The 21,224-nt window shown below is 36.0% G+C and overlaps 3 protein-coding genes and 1 non-coding gene across 8 annotated transcripts; 3 read left to right on the top strand and 1 right to left on the bottom strand.

Annotated features, from left to right (window-relative positions):
* The first annotated feature begins 1,059 nt into the window (after positions 1-1,059).
* Positions 1,060-2,363, top strand: LOC130998392 (uncharacterized). The gene is made up of 2 exons (XM_057923810.1): positions 1,060-2,257; positions 2,341-2,363. The coding sequence occupies exons 1-2, from the start codon at positions 1,060-1,062 to the stop codon at positions 2,361-2,363; spliced, it is 1,221 nt and encodes a 406-aa protein (XP_057779793.1).
* Positions 2,364-6,281: 3,918 nt separating this feature from the next.
* Positions 6,282-9,042, top strand: LOC130997927 (histone deacetylase HDT1-like). Its single transcript, XM_057923357.1, has 9 exons — positions 6,282-6,432; positions 6,836-6,906; positions 6,983-7,200; positions 7,313-7,332; positions 7,470-7,517; positions 7,607-7,791; positions 8,310-8,369; positions 8,448-8,535; positions 8,627-9,042. The coding sequence occupies exons 1-9, from the start codon at positions 6,420-6,422 to the stop codon at positions 8,815-8,817; spliced, it is 894 nt and encodes a 297-aa protein (XP_057779340.1). The 5' UTR covers positions 6,282-6,419; the 3' UTR covers positions 8,818-9,042.
* A 1,302-nt stretch (positions 9,043-10,344) lies between these two features.
* LOC130997926 (splicing factor U2af small subunit B-like) lies at positions 10,345-13,526 on the bottom strand. 5 transcript variants are annotated; one of them, XR_009093257.1, is made up of 6 exons: positions 13,189-13,526; positions 12,785-12,953; positions 12,109-12,235; positions 11,474-11,914; positions 10,852-11,344; positions 10,345-10,752 (listed from the first exon to the last, which is right to left on the bottom strand). XR_009093257.1 is itself a non-coding variant. In XM_057923355.1 (5 exons), exons 1-4 carry the CDS (start codon positions 13,423-13,425, stop codon positions 11,494-11,496), a joined length of 954 nt encoding a protein of 317 aa, XP_057779338.1. In that variant the 5' UTR covers positions 13,426-13,526; the 3' UTR covers positions 10,345-11,344; positions 11,474-11,493. The 5 variants fall into 5 exon arrangements, 3 of the variants coding, with proteins under 3 accessions (XP_057779338.1, XP_057779339.1, XP_057779337.1); XR_009093256.1 differs by having other exon boundaries at positions 10,852-11,914; XM_057923355.1 differs by having other exon boundaries at positions 10,345-11,344.
* Positions 13,527-13,589: 63 nt separating this feature from the next.
* On the top strand, positions 13,590-13,672 carry TRNAL-UAA (transfer RNA leucine (anticodon UAA)). The gene has a single exon. It is a non-coding gene; the product is annotated as a tRNA-Leu (tRNA).
* The last annotated feature ends 7,552 nt before the right edge of the window (positions 13,673-21,224 follow it).

Raw genomic sequence — 21,224 nt, 5'->3', positions numbered from 1 at the left:
ACATAAAAACAATAATTATGTGTGGGCCCTACTAATTATAAGCTTAAAATAAATTTAGGTTGGGTGTAAATTTAAGATTGAATTTAGGTAGGTGTAAAAAAATTTGTGGGCCCCATCCAATTTAGGGGATCTGCTGGATGCATTTTTTTATCTCATTTTCAATTGTTTTAGCCTAAATTTAGAGTTAGTGATGCATTTAGGTGATCTGCTGGAAGTGCTCTTAGTAAAGAATAGAGAATAAATCTATACCATTTGATCCCCTAGATCCTACGACAGCCTTTTATTCATATTTTGATTATTAAAAACTCATGGCATTAAATTACTCGAATTCTTTAGTCTGTAAGGGGTTATTTGGAAATTTACACATGAAAGAAAATCTGGAAGATTGGGTTCTTCCGCATTTCACTCCTCCACTACTCTTCAAAATTTTCATGGAGATTTTAGATTAGGGCATTACCAGAGACAGAGATAGGGGGTGGCTGGTAGTGGCCACTGCCCCCCTCAACTTTTTAAATTTTTGTAGGTATATATATGTATAAATATATTTGTATATATCAATATGCACTCAAAATATATATATATATATATATATATATATATATATATATATACACTAATAATAAGACTACAAAATACGGTCAAGCCCATTAGGCCATTACTAAGCCCATATGGCGTCTTTAAACAAAAGTCTAAGTATTAGGCCCATTTAATTGAAAAACTCATTTAATCAATATTGGAGAATAGTTGGAACACATCAGACGCAAGTTTTCAAAGGAGGCGAAAAGTCAGATACAAAGAAACTAAGGTGAATTTCAATTGAACATAATTACGCTGCAGAATCGTTCAATTGAAGAATTACAAGTCAAGTGTAAAGCAAAAAGTCTACCGTTTTGAGTTTAGTTTAAAGAATTGAATTATCGAAGGTAATAATTTAATATTTTATTCATTATTTATGAAGTGATGATCATTATTTGAGTCTACCTTTGATGAAGTGATGATCATTATTTATGAATTACAGTAATATTTTATTTTTTATATATAGGTTCACAAATCGATTCGATGAAGTATAAAACACTACATTCGTTTTTCAATGACAACAAGAAACGCCAAAGGGTTGTTGAGGAGAGTTCAACTTCTCCTATTTTAGAAACTTCAATGCTTGATATGGATAATAATGTTGCTTCTGAAATGATCACTCCGGTGACTCCACCAACAAATATTATTGAGCAGTCTTCTCAAAAAGAGGTACAAAAGCTTGATCCCAATTTTAATAATTTTCATATAGAACGAGATCTCGGATTGCGTATGTCTATATGGAGTTATTCAGTAGATAAAAGAGATGAGATTAGGCGTGCTTATTTAACTATGGGTCCTTATCAAGGAATTCCAGAAAAATCCTCAGAGTATATGGATAAAAACCGTAGAAAGTTTGTACCAGCGTGGTATAAGAAATTCCCTGATTGGTTGGAATATTCACCTATAAAAAATGCTGCTTATTGTCTTCATCGTTTTCTTTTTGTCAAGCCATCTGCACATCCATGGGCTAATGCGTTTAATGTGGACGGATTTCAAAATTGGAAAAAAGTAAGCAATGGTGATAAATGTTCTTTTTTGATTCATGAAAGAAAATGCCCGAATTCTTCGCATAAGAAAGCTGTAAAACAGTCTCTTGATTTGATGAATTCATTGCAACATATTGAAAGGGTCATAGACAAGCAATCCTCTGAGATGGTTGAGAAAAATCGTTTGAGACTTAAAGTTTCTATTGATGTTGCAAAATTGTGTGCGTTTCAAGGCATAGCTTTTAGAGCTCGTGATGAATGTCCAGATTCAAGTAATCGAGGGAATTTCTTAGAGATTATAAATCATACAGCTTCTTACAGTGATGAGGTGAAGTCGGTTGTCTTGGGAAATGCTCCTCAAAATGCTTCTTATACTTCCCATCAAATCCAAAAGGAGATTTTATTCATTTATGCTAGCAAGATTCATAAATTTATCAGAGAAAAAATTGGTGATGCCAAGTATTGTATTATTGTGGATGAATCACGAGATGAGTCAAAAAGAGAGCAAATGGCTATTGTTTTGAGATTTGTGGATAAAGATGGCTATATTCGTGAGCGATTTTTTGACATAGTACATGTGGAGGATACTAAGTCTGCTACTTTGAAATATGAGATTTCTGCTGTTCTTTCTCGCAATAATCTTATCATATCGAACATGCGGGGACAAGGTTATGATGGTGCTAGCACTATGCGAGGTGAGTGGAACGGTTTACAAGCACTTTTTCTAAGAGAATGTCCATACGCTTATTATGTGCATTGTTTTGCTCATCGATTACAGTTGGTTTTAGTTGCAGTAGCTAAAAGTATTATATCAGTTGAGCATTTCTTTTCACATGTGAATGTTATTGTGAATTTGGTGGATTCTTCTTCCAAGCATCATGATCAACTACAAAGTGCTCAAGCCTTGCATATTGAAGAATTAATTTCCAATAATGAACTTGAAACTGGGAAAGGAAAAAATCAAATTGGAGGTGTGCAGCGTCCAGGAGATACACGATGGGGCTCTCATCTAAGGTCTCTTCACAGTGTACGCAATATGTATAAGTCCATTCTTCTTGTTTTAAGAGCATCCGCAGCGCTGGGTGCGATGGCCGGATCGAACCCGGCCTATCGCACCCAGCGCCGTTGCTGCACCCGGGTGTGAAGGGGGGGCGATGCTTCGCACTCGGCGGAGACGGGAGCGAAGGAGGGGGCGTGTAAACACGCGCCCCTTTTCGAACCAAAAAAAAAAATTAAAAAATAGCCGTTTTTTGACCGTTTTTTTTCCCGTTGCCCTTTTTTTTTTTTTCTATAGCCCCTCTATATATACATATACAACCTCATTTTCTTCTTCATCCTCAATCATTCATCCATTATCCTCATCTTCTAAATTATTTCAACAAATAGCAATGGAAGGCAATTGGAGCAACTATTGGCGTGAACATCCTCAAAATCCACCCCCCGGCGAATCAAATGCTTCCAGGCAAGGATTCTCGCCTTTCACGCAAGAATCGAATGCCTTTCAAGCGGCGGCCACCAATTTGAACCCCCGCTTTGCCGCCGTTGCCGAGCCTGAGCCCGACGTGGAGGAGATTGCTTCTATGCCGGCGACCACCAAACGTAGCAACTATTATCCGCCAGAAACGATGCTAATTTGCCATTTGTATTGCGAGCACACCTACGACTCTGTATTGGGTGTCGACCAAAAAGGGGCGAAGTTTTGGGGCTCCCTCTGCACCGAATACAACGCTAAAAGGCCCCAAGGATCTATTTCACGCGACGTCACGCAAATCAAATCTCACTTTCAACGGGTGTCGAAGGATGCGAAGAGGTTTGAGGCCATGCACAAAAAATGTCACGATCAATGGAAATCAGGCATGAGTGATATTCAAATCCTGGAGCAAGTAGAGGCAATGTGGCTAGCCGAGTACCGTGTTTCGTTCCGGTATCCGCATGCATGGAAGATCTTGCGCGAGTCCAAGAAATTTGCAAGTCTCGGCGAGAATGTTCACTCCGATGTCCATTCGGACAAACGATCAAAGGGGTCCGACGGTCTTCCCACAACGACTTCTAGTGACGCGAGTATCTCCACCCGGCCCCAAGGCCAAAAGGCAGCCAAGAGAGACAAACGGAAAGGCAAGAAAAAGGTCGAAGAGACGTCGGAGGATAACCAAAAAGCTCTCGGGTACATGGCGAATATGGTGAATGCAATGGAAACGTTCTCTCAAGTTCAACGTGACCTCGCCGATAGCATGTTGATGAGCCGGGACACCTCTCAAATGAATCCCGACGAATTGGCGTTTCACATGTGCAAGGTGGCGGAGATCAAGCAACGACACAACATCCCGTAGATTTTTAGGATTTTTTATTTTATGTTTGTTTTAATTTAAGTAATTTAGGATTTTAATTTCTTGTATTTCTATCAATGTAGGATTTGAATTTTAATTCAATGAAATTTTAATTTCTTAATTATTGTAAAATGGAAACTAGAATAAAACTAATTCAAAAATAAAATAAAATCTATTGCACCCAAGTGGGTGCAATACCATTGTTGGAGTGGGTGCAATAGAAGTGGGACCATTCTATTGCACCCACTATGGGTGCAAGCATTGTGGATGCTCTAAAGGTGATCCTCAGTGAGAAAGGTAACTTGTCCTTTAAAGCTACTGCTAATGGGCATATGATATGATGACATCATTTGAATTTTTGTTTATCTTGCATTTTATGATTGAGTTACTTGAAGTGACTGATGATCTTTGTGGGATTTTACAATACAAGAATCAAGATATTCTCAATGCAATGGATTCTGTCACTAACACAAAAGAACTCATTCAAAAATATAAAGAAAGTGGATATGATCGATTGCTTGATGAAGTGAAGAGTTTTTGTGTGAAATATGAGATAAATATTCCAGATATGAATGGTCCACGTTGCTCAGGTAGAGGTCGAGTTGGTAGAGGTGGTTCTATTACTTTGGAGCACCATTATCGTTTTGATATATTTAGAGAAACGATAGATCTTATACTTCAGGAGATGGACACTCGATTTAATGATGATACTGTAGAATTACTTAGGCTCAACTCAGCTTTGGATCCGAGAGATGGATATAAATCTTTCAACATCGATAGCATTTGTGAGTTGATGGAGAAGTTCTATCCTAGTGATTTTACTAGCCAAAAGAAATTGCATATGAAATATCAATTGCAACTTTTTGAACTTGATATCAGACGCAATGAGCTTTTCCAAATCGTAATGCCGCATTACGATTCCAAACAAATACATTCTATATGCCGTCAAAAAGTCTCCAGATTAACAAAGAAGGTTGAAAGTTCATCGTTATTTTTGCATAATCATCGTGTATTTAATTAACTGTGTATATATATTTTAATTAATTGTTTTTATATTTATAAAAGCATAATCGATAACTATGTATTCAATGCATCTTTTAAGGTAAATTTTATCAGCCTTCAAGTGATAAAATTTGGAAACTTTATAAAAAGTGGAGAGGAAATAATAAAAAATAAAAGGGTGATTTTATTCATAGCCTCCGTTTTACTCACTATAACCCCCATCTAAAATAATAATAATAAATAATTGAGAATTTACTATTTCACTCTATAGTCCATAGCCTCCAATTAAATATACTAAATTTTCAGAAATTATGTTGTGTCTTCTAAATGTCTTACGCCATTACCAGCGGCGCGACGCCTTCGGAATCTTGGAACCCCCAGTTGTAATCCTATAGTATATTCAGTTGTGCAATCGAATGAGGCAAGAACATCGTCGGCAGATAGAGAAATGAGATAGCTTGACAGATAGTGAGGGAAAGGCTTTTATTTATAATTATATTATTCATTGCTTTAGTTATATCATGTGCTACGCTAGTCCGACTCATTGATTTTATTCATTATTTATGATTAATATAATGACTATAGCCTTCGCTCACGAATTGTTGCACTCAAATTGCATAACAGAGTTACTGCAATGTATAAGCACGCCCACCACATGTTTGTGAGAAGTGTTAGCTGAGAATCACACAGTGATATGCATGTGTTTCTTGCAATTTCACTTTACGAACTTTAAATGTATTTTGTCCCTCCTTGAATTTCTACTTAGCAGCTATGAATCACATATATTTGTGATATTTTCTCCTGCCATTTCCACTTCATGGAAAGGCTCATGAATGTGACTAAATAAACACCATTCAACGTCTTCACCGTACGCTTTTTATGACTGATTGTCTATTGAATGGGGTATGTGGTTTTGATTTCGTTTCTCAAATAATGATCATATAAAATTGGGAGTTAGATTTCAGGGTAATGTTTGAGGTACATACTGGGTTCCGAAATTAATGAAGGCGTCGTAATGGCGTAAGACATTTAGAAGACGATATAATTTTTGAAAATTTAGTCGGGCACAATAATATGATATTATTGGGGGCTATGAATTGTAGTATATTTAATTGGGGCTATAGGGTGAAATAGTAAATTTTTAATTATTTATTATTATTATTTTAGATGGGGGCTATAGTGAGTAAAACGGAGGCTATGAATAAAATTACCCAAAATAAAATTGGGTGAATTTTGGACAATGAGCTTTAGCAAAATAAACGAAGCCCACAGCCAAAGTCCAAAACGAAACGAGCCATCGCCACCGCCAGTGTGCAGATTCCAGAAGCATCCACTTGGATTACGGTAGTCCGCGTCGCATAGTATCTAAACCCCATCCCGCATTTATAAATTCATTTTTTAGCCCTAGCAATTTTCATTAGTCGGGTTTCGATTTTTGCCTCCTTTCCCCGTCTTCTCAAAACCCTAAACATCTCACTGTCTCTAAACCCCGCCACTCTCGCACGCCACTCACGCATCCTTCTGCGCAATGGAGTTCTGGGGTGAGTTTTATTTCATTTCTCTTTATTATCTTCTTCCTTTGATTTCGGTTACATAAATTATATTATTGTGTTGTTATTCACCATATTACGAGGATTCTTTAGCATAACAGAGCAACATTTGTGATTGTAAGCTTGCTTGTTTTGTGCGTGTTTGTTATTTGCTTTCCTGCACTGTAAAATTATTTGTTCAGAAACATTGCGACTCCTTTTAAGATTTGCAGCGTCATTGTTGTCGATGATTTGTAACGCGTCAATTAGAAACTATTCAAATTAGTATTGCAAACTCCTATGTTTTCAGAAATTGTTTGCTTAAATTACCTATGCCAACATCTTTTTTTTCGTTTTCACCATCCTGAAATTCCTCTCTTAATGGATTTATAACTGCAAATGCTCATTGGTTCAGGTGTTGAGGTCAAAAGTGGAGAGCCTCTTAAGGTTGTACCTGGCGAGAATATGGTTTTGCATCTGTCTCAGGTCTGATAATATTTTGTTTAGATATCTAGTTTATTTTAGTTTTCATTATTCTGAACATCAATTTTCTTTCTTACAGGCTTGTCTCGGTGAGTCGAAAAAGGAGAAAGCAAATGATTCTGTCTGCTTATTTGTGAATGTTGATGGGAAGAAACTTGTTCTTGGAACGCTAATCACTGAGAAGCTGCCCCAGCAACAGTTTGACTTGGTGTTCGACAGAGATTTTGAGCTATCACATAACTGGAAAAGTGGAAGTATCTACTTCTACGGATACAAGGCCAATAACCCTTTTGATGAATATCCTTTGAATTGCATTTTTCCTTTTAAAGCAATGTCTTCTTATCAAACACTATCATATGCATTATTGTTTGGAATTTTTTCCTTGACTCTCAAGTTCTTTCATCCCCACTATGCAGTCGGAAGAATCTGGTATTAATCCCATTATTACTGTATTAATTAACATTTATACCCTGCTTCAAAATATAAAATTAACCCTCTTACCCCATCCCTATCTACCTACTAACAACGTTGTTTAGGTTATGTAATCTATTTGCTTACTTTTTCAGATGAATCTGATTCTGAAGAGGATATTCCTCTCGTGACTGTCAATAATGGTACCTAGTTTACGCTTATATCTGATAATGGCATGGTGGCAACTGGTTTTATTTCAATGTGTTAAGATATTGTGTCATGTAATCTTCAGCTAGACCTGAGCCAAAGGTTAAGCAAGAGAAACCTGCAGAAGCTGTTAAAGCCAAGGGTAAAGAGTCTGATGCTGGTAAGCAGAAGGTGAAGATTGTTGAGCCTATCAAAGATGCCAATCCAGAAGATGATGATGATACCAGTGATGATATGATGTCTGAAGATGATGATGAAGATGACTCTGAGGTACATTCACATATTCAAATAGAGTATGCTGGTTCGTATTATAATATTCTCAGCTGCTCCAATATTTCTGAATAATTATGGATAAATTTAATATTTATTATCAGAATGTTGATTTCTTTCAGCTAGTGAGCTTCTGTTGTTTGAGGTTTAGCTTTGATTACTTGGTTTTCTTGTTTTTTGAGTCTATTGAAGTCATCTTGGCTTGAGTGTGGTTTCTTATTTCATTTAGCTGACTATAATGTTCACTAGCTGAAAATGATAATAGATATAATTATTATAATTTTTTATATATTTATTAATGTGGACAACAAATGATGGATTATCAGTTCAATTTTTTATGGCATATTATTGTAAATTTGATGGCATTCTGTTCTGCCATCTATTTTTATTGGGATTAACTATTGTTAGTACTGGATCCTATGTAATTGTTCTATACCTGATTTTGCCAACTATATTTTGCAACTTTTGAGATTGAAATATGTTCCAACGGCTTCAATTAATTAGTTAGACAATTGCAGGATGGGGATGATTCTGATTCTGATGAATCTGGTGAGAGTGATGAAGATACACCAAAGAAGGTAAAAACATGACTTATTTGTCTCTGATTTTTTGAGATATGTGTAGATTGTGTATGTACTTATATTTTCCTCTTTAAGGCCGAGTCAAGCAAGAAAAGAGCTGCAGAATCTGCTACTAAAACTCCTGTGCAAGACAAGAAGGCCAAAGTGACCCCCCAGAAAACTGGTTATAATCTTGTCTCAGCTTTTGTATAGATTACTTTTTTTATATGCTGTATTGTTTACTTTGTCTCATATATTTTATGTTGTTGGTTCAGATGGAAAGAAGGTTAGTGGTCACGTAGCCACACCTTACCCGGCAAAGCAGGCTGGGAAGACTCCTGCTAACAAGCCAAATCAGCAGACACCACAATCTGGAGGATCGGTCTCGTGCAAGAGCTGCACCAAATCATTTGGTTCAGAGAAAGCTTTGGAATCCCACACAAAAGCCAAGCATGCTAGCAAGTAATTTGGGAATCAGATGTGATTCGATTTTTTGCAGACTTGGCCTTCAATTATCATGAGGGTATTTCAACGTGTAAAGGCTGGGGTAGGTTGAGAAGTCTTCTACATGATGGTTTTGGTTTATCGGAAACAATGTAGCTAAATGATATTTCTTATGTTTTCTTTCATGAATTTTGAATTGATGCATGAATTTTGCCGTGTCTCTAATTCCAATTATTTGTTATGGGTATGCTTTAGGTGTTACAATGGTGAAGGTAATTTGTTTCTTAAAAGGTTCTATGTTGCATGTGTAGCTAATTGTTTCTTTACTTGCATTCACATGGTGATGTTGGAAGTTTGAAATCATCATAACTGGGTGCATTAACACTTGAAACTTTGGCATGTAGTGAAAAAAAGTCGAAAGTCCAATAATAATGCTTCAAAAAAATAGGACATAAATTAAAAAAAGTAGATAAAATAAGAGAGAAAAGAGAGTAGTAAAATAAGTAATGAGGAGAGATAGGGAGTAAAGAAGTAGGAGTAATTTTTTTTAAGTTAGGACGTAACAAATGCGACGTCTAAAAAGGAAATTTAGAATGTTATTATTATACATGTAAAGTTTGTCCAAATAGCAAATAATTGAGATAATTCAATTTATCTAGATTAATCTTCAATTGCCTCCTATGATTAGAGGGCCGATTTTCTTTTGAACAAATTAATCTATAAGGCTGTGTTCTTTGTTATGGATAAATTTATTATGAAAAATTTGAACATATTAATTTTTAAGGTTGTGTTATTTTTTATGGATAAATTTATTATGAAAAAATGAGGGATACTAATAATTTATGATTTCAAATGTCTCATTTCCTTTTCCCTCATTTTTTACAAAAGAGAATCATCATTTTTCATTTCTTCTTTTTCACTTCAAGGAGTGATAATATTATCACATTAAAATTGAAATATCCCTATTTTTTCTATGATATTATTCATCCTTGAAGTGAAAATAAGAAAGGAAAAATGACGAGCTTCTCTTTTGTGTCAAATGTTGGAAAAGAAATGTGATATTTAAAAGCATAAATTTTTGTTATCCCTTCTTTTTCAATGATAAATTTATCCATTAAAGTAAACGCACCACAAAGATTAATACTCTAAAAGTATCTTCTACAATTTTGCCCGACAGGTGAGTTTTACTAAAATGTCATTAACTCGTTTAAATTTGTAGTTAGACACGCATTAGTGTGTGTGACGCGGTGAAATCCTCTGTTAGAATTTTGGTTGATAGATTAATACTACTGTTAATTATATTGATAGAGCATTTTCAGTATACGTTGGTGCAACTTGATTCGAGGCAGGTTTTCATTTGAACAGAGGAAAGACTTTCTTTTGAACAGATATTCTTCAGATAATTGAATTCACAACAAATTAATGGTGTAAATCCATATTACCAGCTTTACATACAGTTTATGTTGTCATGTGCCACAAACTATCGAAATAAGGAAATTCACTGAAAAAACAGTTCACATAAAAAAACACTCACGAAAGAAAAAAAGAATACCAAAATAACTTGGTTGCCCAAGTTTTCACAATACTAACAATACGGTGAAAGCACGATTCAATTTAGTCACAACAGAAGGATGAATGTAAGAGTTTCAATATTACACACCTTAAGGAATCCAAAAGGAAGAAAAAAAGGAAACAATAATCTTCTAAAGAAAAGGGAAATCATTGCCTGAGTAAGAACTGCTGCTTGAAATTCTAAAAACTAAACATAGCACGACAGTCGCTCTGAAGAAGCCACTTCATTTCTGTGTCGAATTGATATCACAAGAACTTAATCCTCAGCCATCATATATTGGCTGCATCTTGCAATCTTTTCTGCAGTCAAAACTGGCCAACCTGTATACAAATATTAACATAAGCTGCTACAAAAAAGACCATGCCCCAGCAGGAGTATCCGGCCCTGCACAACTTGAAAAAACTGTATTAAATGATCAAATATTAAAATGGGGTTATCCTTCAGCTTCACATCGATAGGTGATTAGAAAAAAAGGACGCTTACCTGTTTATTATATTAGTCACCCCAGGAATTGGTTGGGAGGATTGAGGTGGGGGTGGGGGGAGTGTAACATAGTCAAGGAACAACAACAGTTCTAAGGTGAACACAGATAATTGAGGAAACATAGTCCAAGTTATTTCTATCTGAAAAGACAAAACAGATCCTGCTCCACCAACTGATAATAATATGATCAGTTTAGTCATGCAGGATTCAGCAAAAGAAGTGTTTGCTAAGTGTGTGGGTTGGAGGAGGGGGAAGGGGGTGCATGACATGCTAAGATTTCTATAGCAGCTTCCTCTTCCTAGAATAATTATTGGCCTCACCAAACGTTTGCTGGAATGCATGCCTATTCCCATAATTGAAAACTAATTTTAGGATTTTTAGGCTGTTTAAAAGAAAAATGTTGAATCAAGTGCCTGTGTTCATTTGCTATTCCTCCTAAACATAGCTATTTCTTTGGAAGGAGGAAAGGGAGAAAATGGTGAATTATCCGCACCTGCACAGTGAAAATAGGCAGTAAGCCTTTTCTCACGGCAGTACGTAGTTAATGAGTAAAAAGAGTATATGGTCTAGCGCCAGAAGCTACATGACAGGGGGAATAATCAAACAAAGAAAGGAGACAAACCAAGATTAACTGCATAGCATTTAGAAGTCATAATCTCCATTTCCTTGCTCTGTTGGACGCTGATTGTCGTCATAGGAACGCGAACGCCCATCATTATGTTCAAAGCCATGGTTACCATCCTCGGGTTTATTATTATGATCTCTAGCAGGTTCAGGATTCTCCCTTTCCTTATTCCACTGTTCAATTTTGGCCCTTCTCTCCGCACTGCTTTCTCTGACTGGGCTCCTGTTTCTCCTTCCCCCAGGACTTCTGCTTCGGCCACTCCTTCGACCCGGGCTTCTGCTTCGAGGTCTTCTGCCTCTATCATGGTGACGGTTATCACCACCCCTTCTCCCAGAGCCATGACGCTCCTCATAGCCACGGGGACGAGGACTACGGCTTCTGCTTCTACTGCGGTCATGCCTTCGTCTACCCTTCCGAAACAACTGCTGCCTCAGTTCCCTACAGGCAAATTAAATACATCAATCATTAATGAGGCAGACGAATTATATATAGATCTTGATGATCTAAGGACTGAAAATAATTCATATTTTATATTTTAAACGGTGTTTTTATTTTAGCCCAGCCCTATATATATATATATATATATATATATATATGTATATATTGAAATAATAAATTGAGACAAAGCACACCTGCTAATCTTTTTCAGATGCATGAAGTTGCAGTATCCACCTCGATTACATACATTTTCTTCATATTGCCTACAAGTTGCCTCACGGAAATCCGTCACAGGAGAGAAGTCAGCAATGATAGGTCGCCCTGGAAACATTCAATTTAAGTAATCTGACGTCAGTTCAAACCAAAGGTAAAAGCCCAATCAGGAAATCAATTCAACATTCCAGACACCGACAAAAGTAAATGGAATAAAGACATTCTCCAGGAGAATAAGATGCAGCAAAAATAAATTGCACTTGTTTGAAGAAGTCTCCACAATATTACATACCACTAACACTAGGTTTACATATTGGGAAATAGTCATTTGTAAGACAAGTCACGAAAGAAAACACATTCAGCCCAACTTTTTATGATCATAGCTTATAAATTTAGGATGTTCCTCAGGGTATACAGCTAGAAATAAATTTGGAAAAGGAGATCTATAAAACTTGAAGACTACTGTTTCGAACTTATGCAATTCATAATCATCTGCAGATACAGCTACCTAGAACCCAATGAAGGCTAAAAAACAAATGGAAAGGAATTTTATACCCATTTCACAAGTAAAACACTAGTTTAACCTAGTATTTTCGATATATTTAGAGTTCATGTTTTGCAAATTCAGCTAAAAGCACAAACTGTAATAAGACGAACCTTCATAAGATCTTCCAACAAGATTCTGTAGCGCATTCTGCGCTTGGTCTTCTTCCCTAAACTGGACGTAAACATTACCAACCATGTGGTCAGCCAAATTATCACATATGTTCAGGCTCTGGATATCACCATATTTGCTCAGCTCCTGAAACAAATCTTCGTAGAAATCCTATCCACAACAAAGTGAAAACAAAACTAGAAAAATCAATTCAGGTCCTCTAAGCTAATCACTGGAACCCTAGAAATTCAACACAAATATACCATCGTGCAAGTAAGATGCTTCTACTGGAAACCTAAAAATTTCAATATGCTAGGCAACAAATCACTAAACGCTCAGCTGAGTTTAAAAAACAATAATACGAATGAAACATTGGGCCAATTAATTGAAGGCAAAGAAAGAGAACCTCGAAATGGGATTGGATCTTCTTGGGATCGATGGGCTGGCCCTGGGGGTCGACGCCGGGGGTGATCATATCGGGGCGTTGGTACATGTTGGAGAGCAGCAGAGTGGGGCTGATGCTGGGCTTCGTGTGCAGACGCGAGCAGCGGTCGCCGTGCCTGCACGCGCCGATCTTGAAGTAGAAGGGGCAGTTCACCCTGTCCTTCTCCGTTCCGAATATCGACGCCAAGTGCTCCGCCATCTTTCTCTCTCTCCAGATTTCTTTCTTCTGTCTGTGCCAGAGAGAGAAGCTTGTTTGTAAAGACTCCGCTCCGCTCTAGGGTTTGCAGATTAAAATGTTTTGGCAGGTGGGGGGGTGGGGGGGCGCCTCTCTATATATGTACAACGTTAATAACTAACAATCCAGCTGGTTTGCCCGAGAGGTTAAGGGGGAAGACTTAAGATCTTCTGCACATAAGTGCGCATGGGTTCGAACCCCATAGCCAGCACTTCAGTGTTCATTTTTATTTTTAAATAGTTATAATTCCAATATACTACTCCCACTTCCATTTATAGAAATAGTAGGGTATATATTCGTTAGCATAATTTTATTTTGAAAACATTGTAATTCCAATGTTCTTATTATTATTATTATTATTATTATTATTATTTCATTTTATAACATTTCATGTTTAGAACATTGTATTTTATTTTTTTAAAACATTATATTTCCAATAATTTTTTTTTCTTTAGAATTACAAGTAAACAACCCGCACCACACAAAAGTGGAAAATAACCACACGCGGGCGGAACCACTAACCACATAACAAAGGTGGAAAATAATCACACACAGGAAGAACACTACCCAAACACTACCCATACAAATATGAAAAAATTACCCTCATACAGACAAGATTCGACCCAAAGGTGGAAAATAATCACACATAGGGAGAACACTACCCGAACATTACCCATACAAATATGAAAAAATTACCCTCATACAAACAAGATTGAATCCAAAATCTCTGATAAATGAGAGTCTGTTAATGCCTCAATCACTTGAGCTAGGTCTTATTGGCATTATATTTCCAATATTATTATTTGTTATTTCATTGTTCAACATTTTATGTCTAGAAGACTAGAGCAATGTAATTTGTTTTTTTTTTCGATCTTTTATTAGATGGCATATGTATTGAGAGGTTAGGACCTTTGCACCATCAAAATATTCAACAATCCTTCGAGCTTGTACAATTTTTTTTTCGATCTCTTTTTTCAAAAAAAGGAACTCCAATTTTACCTTGAACTAGTACGCTCCATCCGTGCGATGCACAACGAATATCCAAATTAAACGATATATTTAATTAAATAAGTATAAATATTAAGCAAAATTAAAATATAAATAAATGCAACACATGTTTTATAAATAAAATAAAATAAAATAATCAACATCAATTACTCAATAAAATTTCGAATTTAAGAACGTAAATTTTCAACTTTATACAAAGTGTAATGATAATTAAAGTTATTAAATAATTTTAAATCATTTAATAATAAAATTTAACGTTTTACATCATTATTACAGAGTATTACACGTCATAATAAATAAATACAAAAATATTTTCATACACAAACATAAATAAAAAGTTGTAAAATTTTAACAAAGAGAGAGAAAATAAAATATTTTAAAGTTTTCATAAATTATTCGTTTTAAACTTATTTTTAATGATTTTTATACCATATTAAATATTTCTGTCACAAACCTAAATTTAAAATGCATATTAAATATTTCTTCATTAATCAAATTTGACAATGATTAGAAAAGAATTACTCACTCCGTCCACCAATTCGTGTCCTAATTTCTATTTTGGTCCGTCCACCAATTTGTGTCTTACCTATTTTTAGTAACTAATTCCTTAACAAATACTGTAAATAACTTTTTCTTAAAAGTCGTGTCTCTTTCTCCACACATACATTTTTTCGTAAAACTCGTGCCCCTCTGCCTAGGACACGAATTGGTAAATTATATAACAAAATAGGAATAAGAATAGTGAGCAAATTGGTAGGAAAAAAGAGAGAAAAAAAATAGGGAGAAAATGGAGAGAAAAAAAAACTCCTCTTTTATATATTATATAGATAGTCTGTTAGTATTGTTATATTACATCTTAGTCGCACGATTTTATTTGTAACGTTCCTTCCCCATCCCCACCTAGCGTGGATCGGTAAATAGGGTATACTAAAATATCTCTATACCTTTTTACGTATATTTATATTAGGTATGGAGAAATTTCACACCATTAACTATACCTTAATTTCTTATAGACTTTATACAATACACTTATCGTACATTTGTACTATATTTTATTAAATCTCAGTATATTGCACTTTCACAGTGTATCAAAATTTTCAATTTTATACCAAAATTACGGTATATTAGTCATGCAAAAATTTGATCGATAATATCGATAACTTATTTATTGAAAACATATATACATACTGAACATCATTTAACTTAAGCTCTCTCACAAGTTCATACCAAAACAATCATTATAATTATAATTAGTGTTAATAGTGCGAAATATTCATTGGGGATAGTGAAATCAATACTTGTCTTTTCAACATTATTTCAATAAATTATAGCGAATTTTAAATGTTTTGGACGGAATTACCCATGCCTTTCTCTGTTGTAAGTACTAAAAATACACAATATCTTTTTTATCTCTGTTCTCACTCTCTCTTTCTCTCTCTCAAATCCTAGCTAGTTTCTTTGTCGTGCCTCGATCGCTCTGAAGCCTTAGTTCTCATGTCAAGCCGTCAAGTTGCTATCTCTTTCTCTCTCTCTCCGACGAGTAGCTCTCTCTATTTTCGATAGCCTTTTCTCCGATTAAAGCATCACCTCCGTCAACATCATTTTCTGTAGAATCCTATGAAATATGAGTTCTATGAGTGGTAGGAGTTCAAAGAGTTCTAGATCAACGAGAGTTATGAAATAAAAATTCAAATCTAAGAAAATATGAAACAAATGGAACAAATTTGTATCATCCGTACCAAAATCTGTCGTGCCAGCCAGAGGAATGGATGGTCCAAATTTATCCACTGGAACCATCCATTGTTAGAACAGTAGAGATCCGTCAAACATAGGTGCGGCATGAATGGTACGAAATTTATCTTGTCAGACATGTGCGCGACACGAATGTTTGCCCAGAACAAGGATTCACCGGCGTAGTCGGTGGCATCCTTTTCAAATCATTGTAGATTTTGTCCTGGCAGTTACATTTACGCGATTTCATTTTATTTTGTATGATTTGTATTTGTATTTGTAGTTGATTTGTTGTAAAATGATACATGAATAAAATGTTGTTTCGAATTTTTGTTATTTCAAATTAGTGTTATTCCGTGTTATTTCAATTTTCTATCACGCAAGCACATGGGACAAATGGTATAAATATTTTATTTTGTACCATTCGTCCCAATGTCTGTTCTTGTCAACTGTTGGAACAGATGGTACGAAATGACATATTCGTTTCAAGTGTCGTTGTGCCAAATGTTGGGAGGAATAGTACGAATATTCCATTTCGCACCTGTAGTGCCAAGGTTTGTCGCGCTAAGTGTTGTAACGAACAGTACGAAATGTCATATTCAAACCATTCATCCCCATTGTTGTCGTGCCAAATGTTAGGAGAAAATAGTATGAAATGACTTATTCGCATCATTCATGTTGATCCCGGTGCGAGTATATACTGGTGTAGTTTTTTATTTTTTTGGGGAAAAGGGAGAGGGAGAAGAAATACACGAGTTAACAGTTTTAATTTTTCTTTGCTATTTTTCAACTTGAGTGTTCTAAGGCAGGTGGACTGATAATGTGTCAGCTTGAAAGATGCAAATCAGCATACTGATGTATGTTGACTGTTGTTTAGAAAAACTTCTGCCTAGTAGATAATCGGTTACCTAGCTACTCTACCGATTACTTGTCAGCGAGTAAGTTAGAATAGAAATTGAAACATGTGCAAAATTATGGTGGTTTGTACTCGCTGAGATAATATTTTGTCATGTAGAGTTCAGTTTGAGTATGAGTGACCTGAGTTATACTGATAAAACATAAAGATCAGTTTTCATACTTATGTTAAATGCCAATGCAGGTGGTCAGTAGGCTGAAAGGTTTGTCAAATAAAGCAGCACTAAAAGCACAATCAGTTAGTGTTCAGTTTGTTGAGATGTTTACAAAACAGTTGAAACAAGAACAACAAAACTAAAGTAAAAACATAAAATACAGCATACAAGTAATTTAACATGGTTCAGAGCAACTCTTCCTACATCCACAACCCTAATAAACAGAGGAATCTCTTAACCTTATATTCCTTGTTATATAGCTGCAAGTTAGTTTGACCAGTCAGTTCACTTAGACTGATCAAATGGTTTACGTGGCCATGATTGTTGAGCAATCACGCAGTTGCAATATTGTATTGACAATTTACGCGGATTGTGACTATATGTTATTGTTGGGAAATGAAAGAATATCCAATCCCATGTTTTGATGATACCAAAACCACTGAAAGGCACATTCTACCTAATGGTGGTTTGAGTTTCTTGGAGTGCTAGACTGGGCAGTGAATACAAAATGACTGAAGATGTCAGCTCAACTGAAGGACGCACACAAGTCCAGAACACACCCAGAGATGCAGACTCAACTAAAAACTCTCAACTGAAGGAAGCTGCATCAGAAGCAACTGAGGAATCCACGAGTCATGACATTCGGTCACGTGGACAGCCTCCAAGACATGCTGCAACACTTAAAGAAGTCAGAAGCATTGACCTTGAAGGACAGAGTTTCTTCTTTTGTATAAAATCTTGCAGCATCCGTACCAAAGGACAAGATGGTCATCTCTCCATTCATCAAAAAGAAATAAAGATAAGTGTACCTGAGCCAGAAAATAGACGTTATCTCCCAATGACAGGATTTGAAGAAGAAGATCTCCGCCAACGAATGTATTCCTTAGAGACGCCTATAAATAGCTCAGAAGATTTCTCAAGAAAGAGTGAGAGAGAGAGAAGAGAAGAAAAGAAAAGATTCCGATTCAATCCTCAATGACGAAGTTGGATCAGAAAATCAAATAGAGCTTAATATTACTTAAGCATTGAATCGATGAAGAGATGATTTAAATATTGTAAAATCAGTTTTACTGATTACCTAAACTCTCTTATTGTAACTAGAAATTTCACTTAGATAAATCATTAGCCTAGTTACCGATTACTTGAGATTCTGTACTCAGTAATCCTAGTTGGTATATTACAATACCCCTTTTCAAAAGAGCGAGAAGAGTGTTTGTAATCGAGCTTGAGACATAGACCAAGCTCAGTGGTTGTTTAGTACCAGTAAACTAAACAGTTAGGTTTCTTAGCACCCGCAAGCTAAGTGTGTAAATTCAACCCAGTGAGTTGGTTGCTGAAAGGTGTTTCCTTATCAGTATAGGTTGCTTTGCACCCGTAAGCATTGCAGATAGGTTTGCATTGCACCCGTAAGCATCGTGGTTAGGTTTGCTGTGCACTAGTAAGCACATGCCCAGAGTGTTAGTCAGATTGATCATCTGGCCGTGGATGTAGGAATGTTACTTTCCGAACCACGTAAAAATCCCTTATATTCTTACTTGCTTTTATATTCAGTATTTGTACATATCTCTGTTTCTATAATACTGACTAACTTAAAAGAGTAACTAAGAGATTCTCTGTGAAGAAAATCTTTCAAGGCTATTTTACTAAAGTTTAATATTCCGCTGTTAAAGTTATAGGTTTAACTGATCAATCTTTCGATAGTCAGTTAAATAAGTACTCTACTCTGTTTTACTTACGACTGAAGCCTTAATTGGACTGAAGTTAATTGACCAGCTCGATTAACTGAAGTCACCTACTGAACCTCTGTTTCAGTATCAGTCGCCACCTCTTGTCAATTGAAGCTCGCACTTTCAAATCAGTAAAATTATCTTTTAGTACAAAGGTGTTTGTTTTAAGTAACATTGATTCAAAAATAGCCTACAGGTGTATTCTCTCTCTCCCCCCCCCCCCTCCATACACCTGTCCTTTCAACCCTCAGGGGATCCAACAATTATTTCCTAGTAGCAACCGTTATTTCGTCAACTTTCAGATTTCTCACTCGAAGCTTACTTGCAAACTTCTCTTCACTTCTACACTTGTCTTTTACAATGAATGAGAGTTACAGATGAGGGTTTTCTCCAACTAAATGAACACAGTGTTATAGTTAAAAATAGTTGAAAGGATCAGTGTGTTCAGATCTAGGCTTAGGAGGTTTACAATGAAGAACACTTAGTTTAAGAACTTCTAATATATGCTCAAGTTTGAACTTGGCATTTTACAGTGAAGAACAAGTTTATTTTTGGGGCGATTGTTGTTCTCGAAAGGTTAACCATGAAGATTGGAATTTGAATGAACACAGCAATGTCGGAGATTCACCACATAGGTTCCCCACCACCTTGCGTATTTTGAGCTTCAATCATATATATAGACAAAAATTTGAATAGAGCCGCTGGATAGAGCTTTCTTCAAAATCTAGTATGGTGTCTGTTGAAATCTTCTCATTTGTATCAAGGAATGACTGTGATAGATGGACTTGCACATCTGTTCATTGATGTTGATATTGGCAAACATCATTTTGCATATTTCTAAAAAGTAGGATTCACATTTAATACGAACTTTGTAACATTAAATGTACATAATGGCTTTATACGTTTTAAAGCTTGACATCGTTGTAAGCTTATTGACTTTAGGGCTGACGTGGCATAAGTGAATCTGAGCACGTGCCAGCTTTGTATCCTTCAATCGGCCAGCGTGAGTAAACTGATGCTTCCATCAGTTCGTGTTTCAGTGCAGCAGAGTCATCGTGTTGGTGGTCTAGCACGAACATGATTAGCTTAACTGTCTGCTGATCCTTCAGACTGGGATTGCTTCATCAGTCTGGTTCTCCTTCAATTGGATCATTTACTGGTTTTCCTTTGCAGTTTCATCACCAGCTAGGATTTTAGCAGCTTTAAACTTCTTCATAGAATTTATCTAAGTCTTTTCTGCTTAGGCTTAGGTTTTAGCATACTACATTTCAACTAGGAACTTTCTGATCCTTCAGTTGATTTTGGTCATAATCAGGGTTAACTTAATTGGGTTTTGACATTAATCAAAATATAGGATTTTCCCAAAAATTCATGCAAGGTCTTTTATGCTAGTGTTGGCACAAGTAGGTCATTTCGCACTTCATACCATTCGTTCCAAGGTCAGTCGCGCCAGAAGTTGTGATGAATGGTACAAATATGTCATTTTGTACTATTCGTGACAAGGTCTGCCGCGTCAGCACTTGAGACAAATGGCACGAATATGTCATTTTGAATCATGCATGCCACAAAATTGGAGTAGTAAAAAATAACAGACTTGCAGTTTGTTCTAATAAATCCAACTATAATCAAAGAAGAAAATTCGAATCAATATTTTATTCATTTACCAGCAAATATAATTACAAATATTAAATCATATGAGCAAATGAATACAAAATTACTCGAAATCTGAAATATCTAGCTAAATTTGTGTACTAAATCTTTATTTTCACTTAAGAAGTAAAAAAGAAGTCATGACTTCTTTTTTCATCGTTCCGAGGCAAAGGTGAATCCTCCTCCGGCTGGAGTATGTTTTATGTAACCTCCTAGCACAAATGATATGAATTGATTTTTTTCGTGCGACTTTACGAGAAGGTAAATGTGTCGTTCGACAGCGAAGGTGATTCCTGGGATGGTTGGAGATTGTTTTCCTCTCTCTCTCCTAGCACGAATGGTGGTGCTAATGGCATCATTGGCGCCTTGATACGACATATATTAGATTTGGATTGGCATCTCATAACTCTTGTAGATCTGCAACTTCTGGAACTCATCGGAGAGAGAGAGAAAAGGGCTTGTCGAATAGAGAGCAGCGAGAAAGAAAAAAGAGAGAAAGAAAATGAGAGATAAAGCAGTGGTGGAGATGCGGCGGGGGAACTAGAATTTCGAAGAGAGATGATGTCCAAAAGTAAGG

Source organism: Salvia miltiorrhiza, chromosome 8 (genome assembly GCF_028751815.1).
Source record: "Salvia miltiorrhiza cultivar Shanhuang (shh) chromosome 8, IMPLAD_Smil_shh, whole genome shotgun sequence".
Classification (NCBI taxonomy): domain Eukaryota; kingdom Viridiplantae; phylum Streptophyta; class Magnoliopsida; order Lamiales; family Lamiaceae; genus Salvia; species Salvia miltiorrhiza.
The sequence above is the reverse complement of the archived record's forward strand: the minus strand, read 5'-3'. Positions and strand labels throughout refer to the sequence as shown.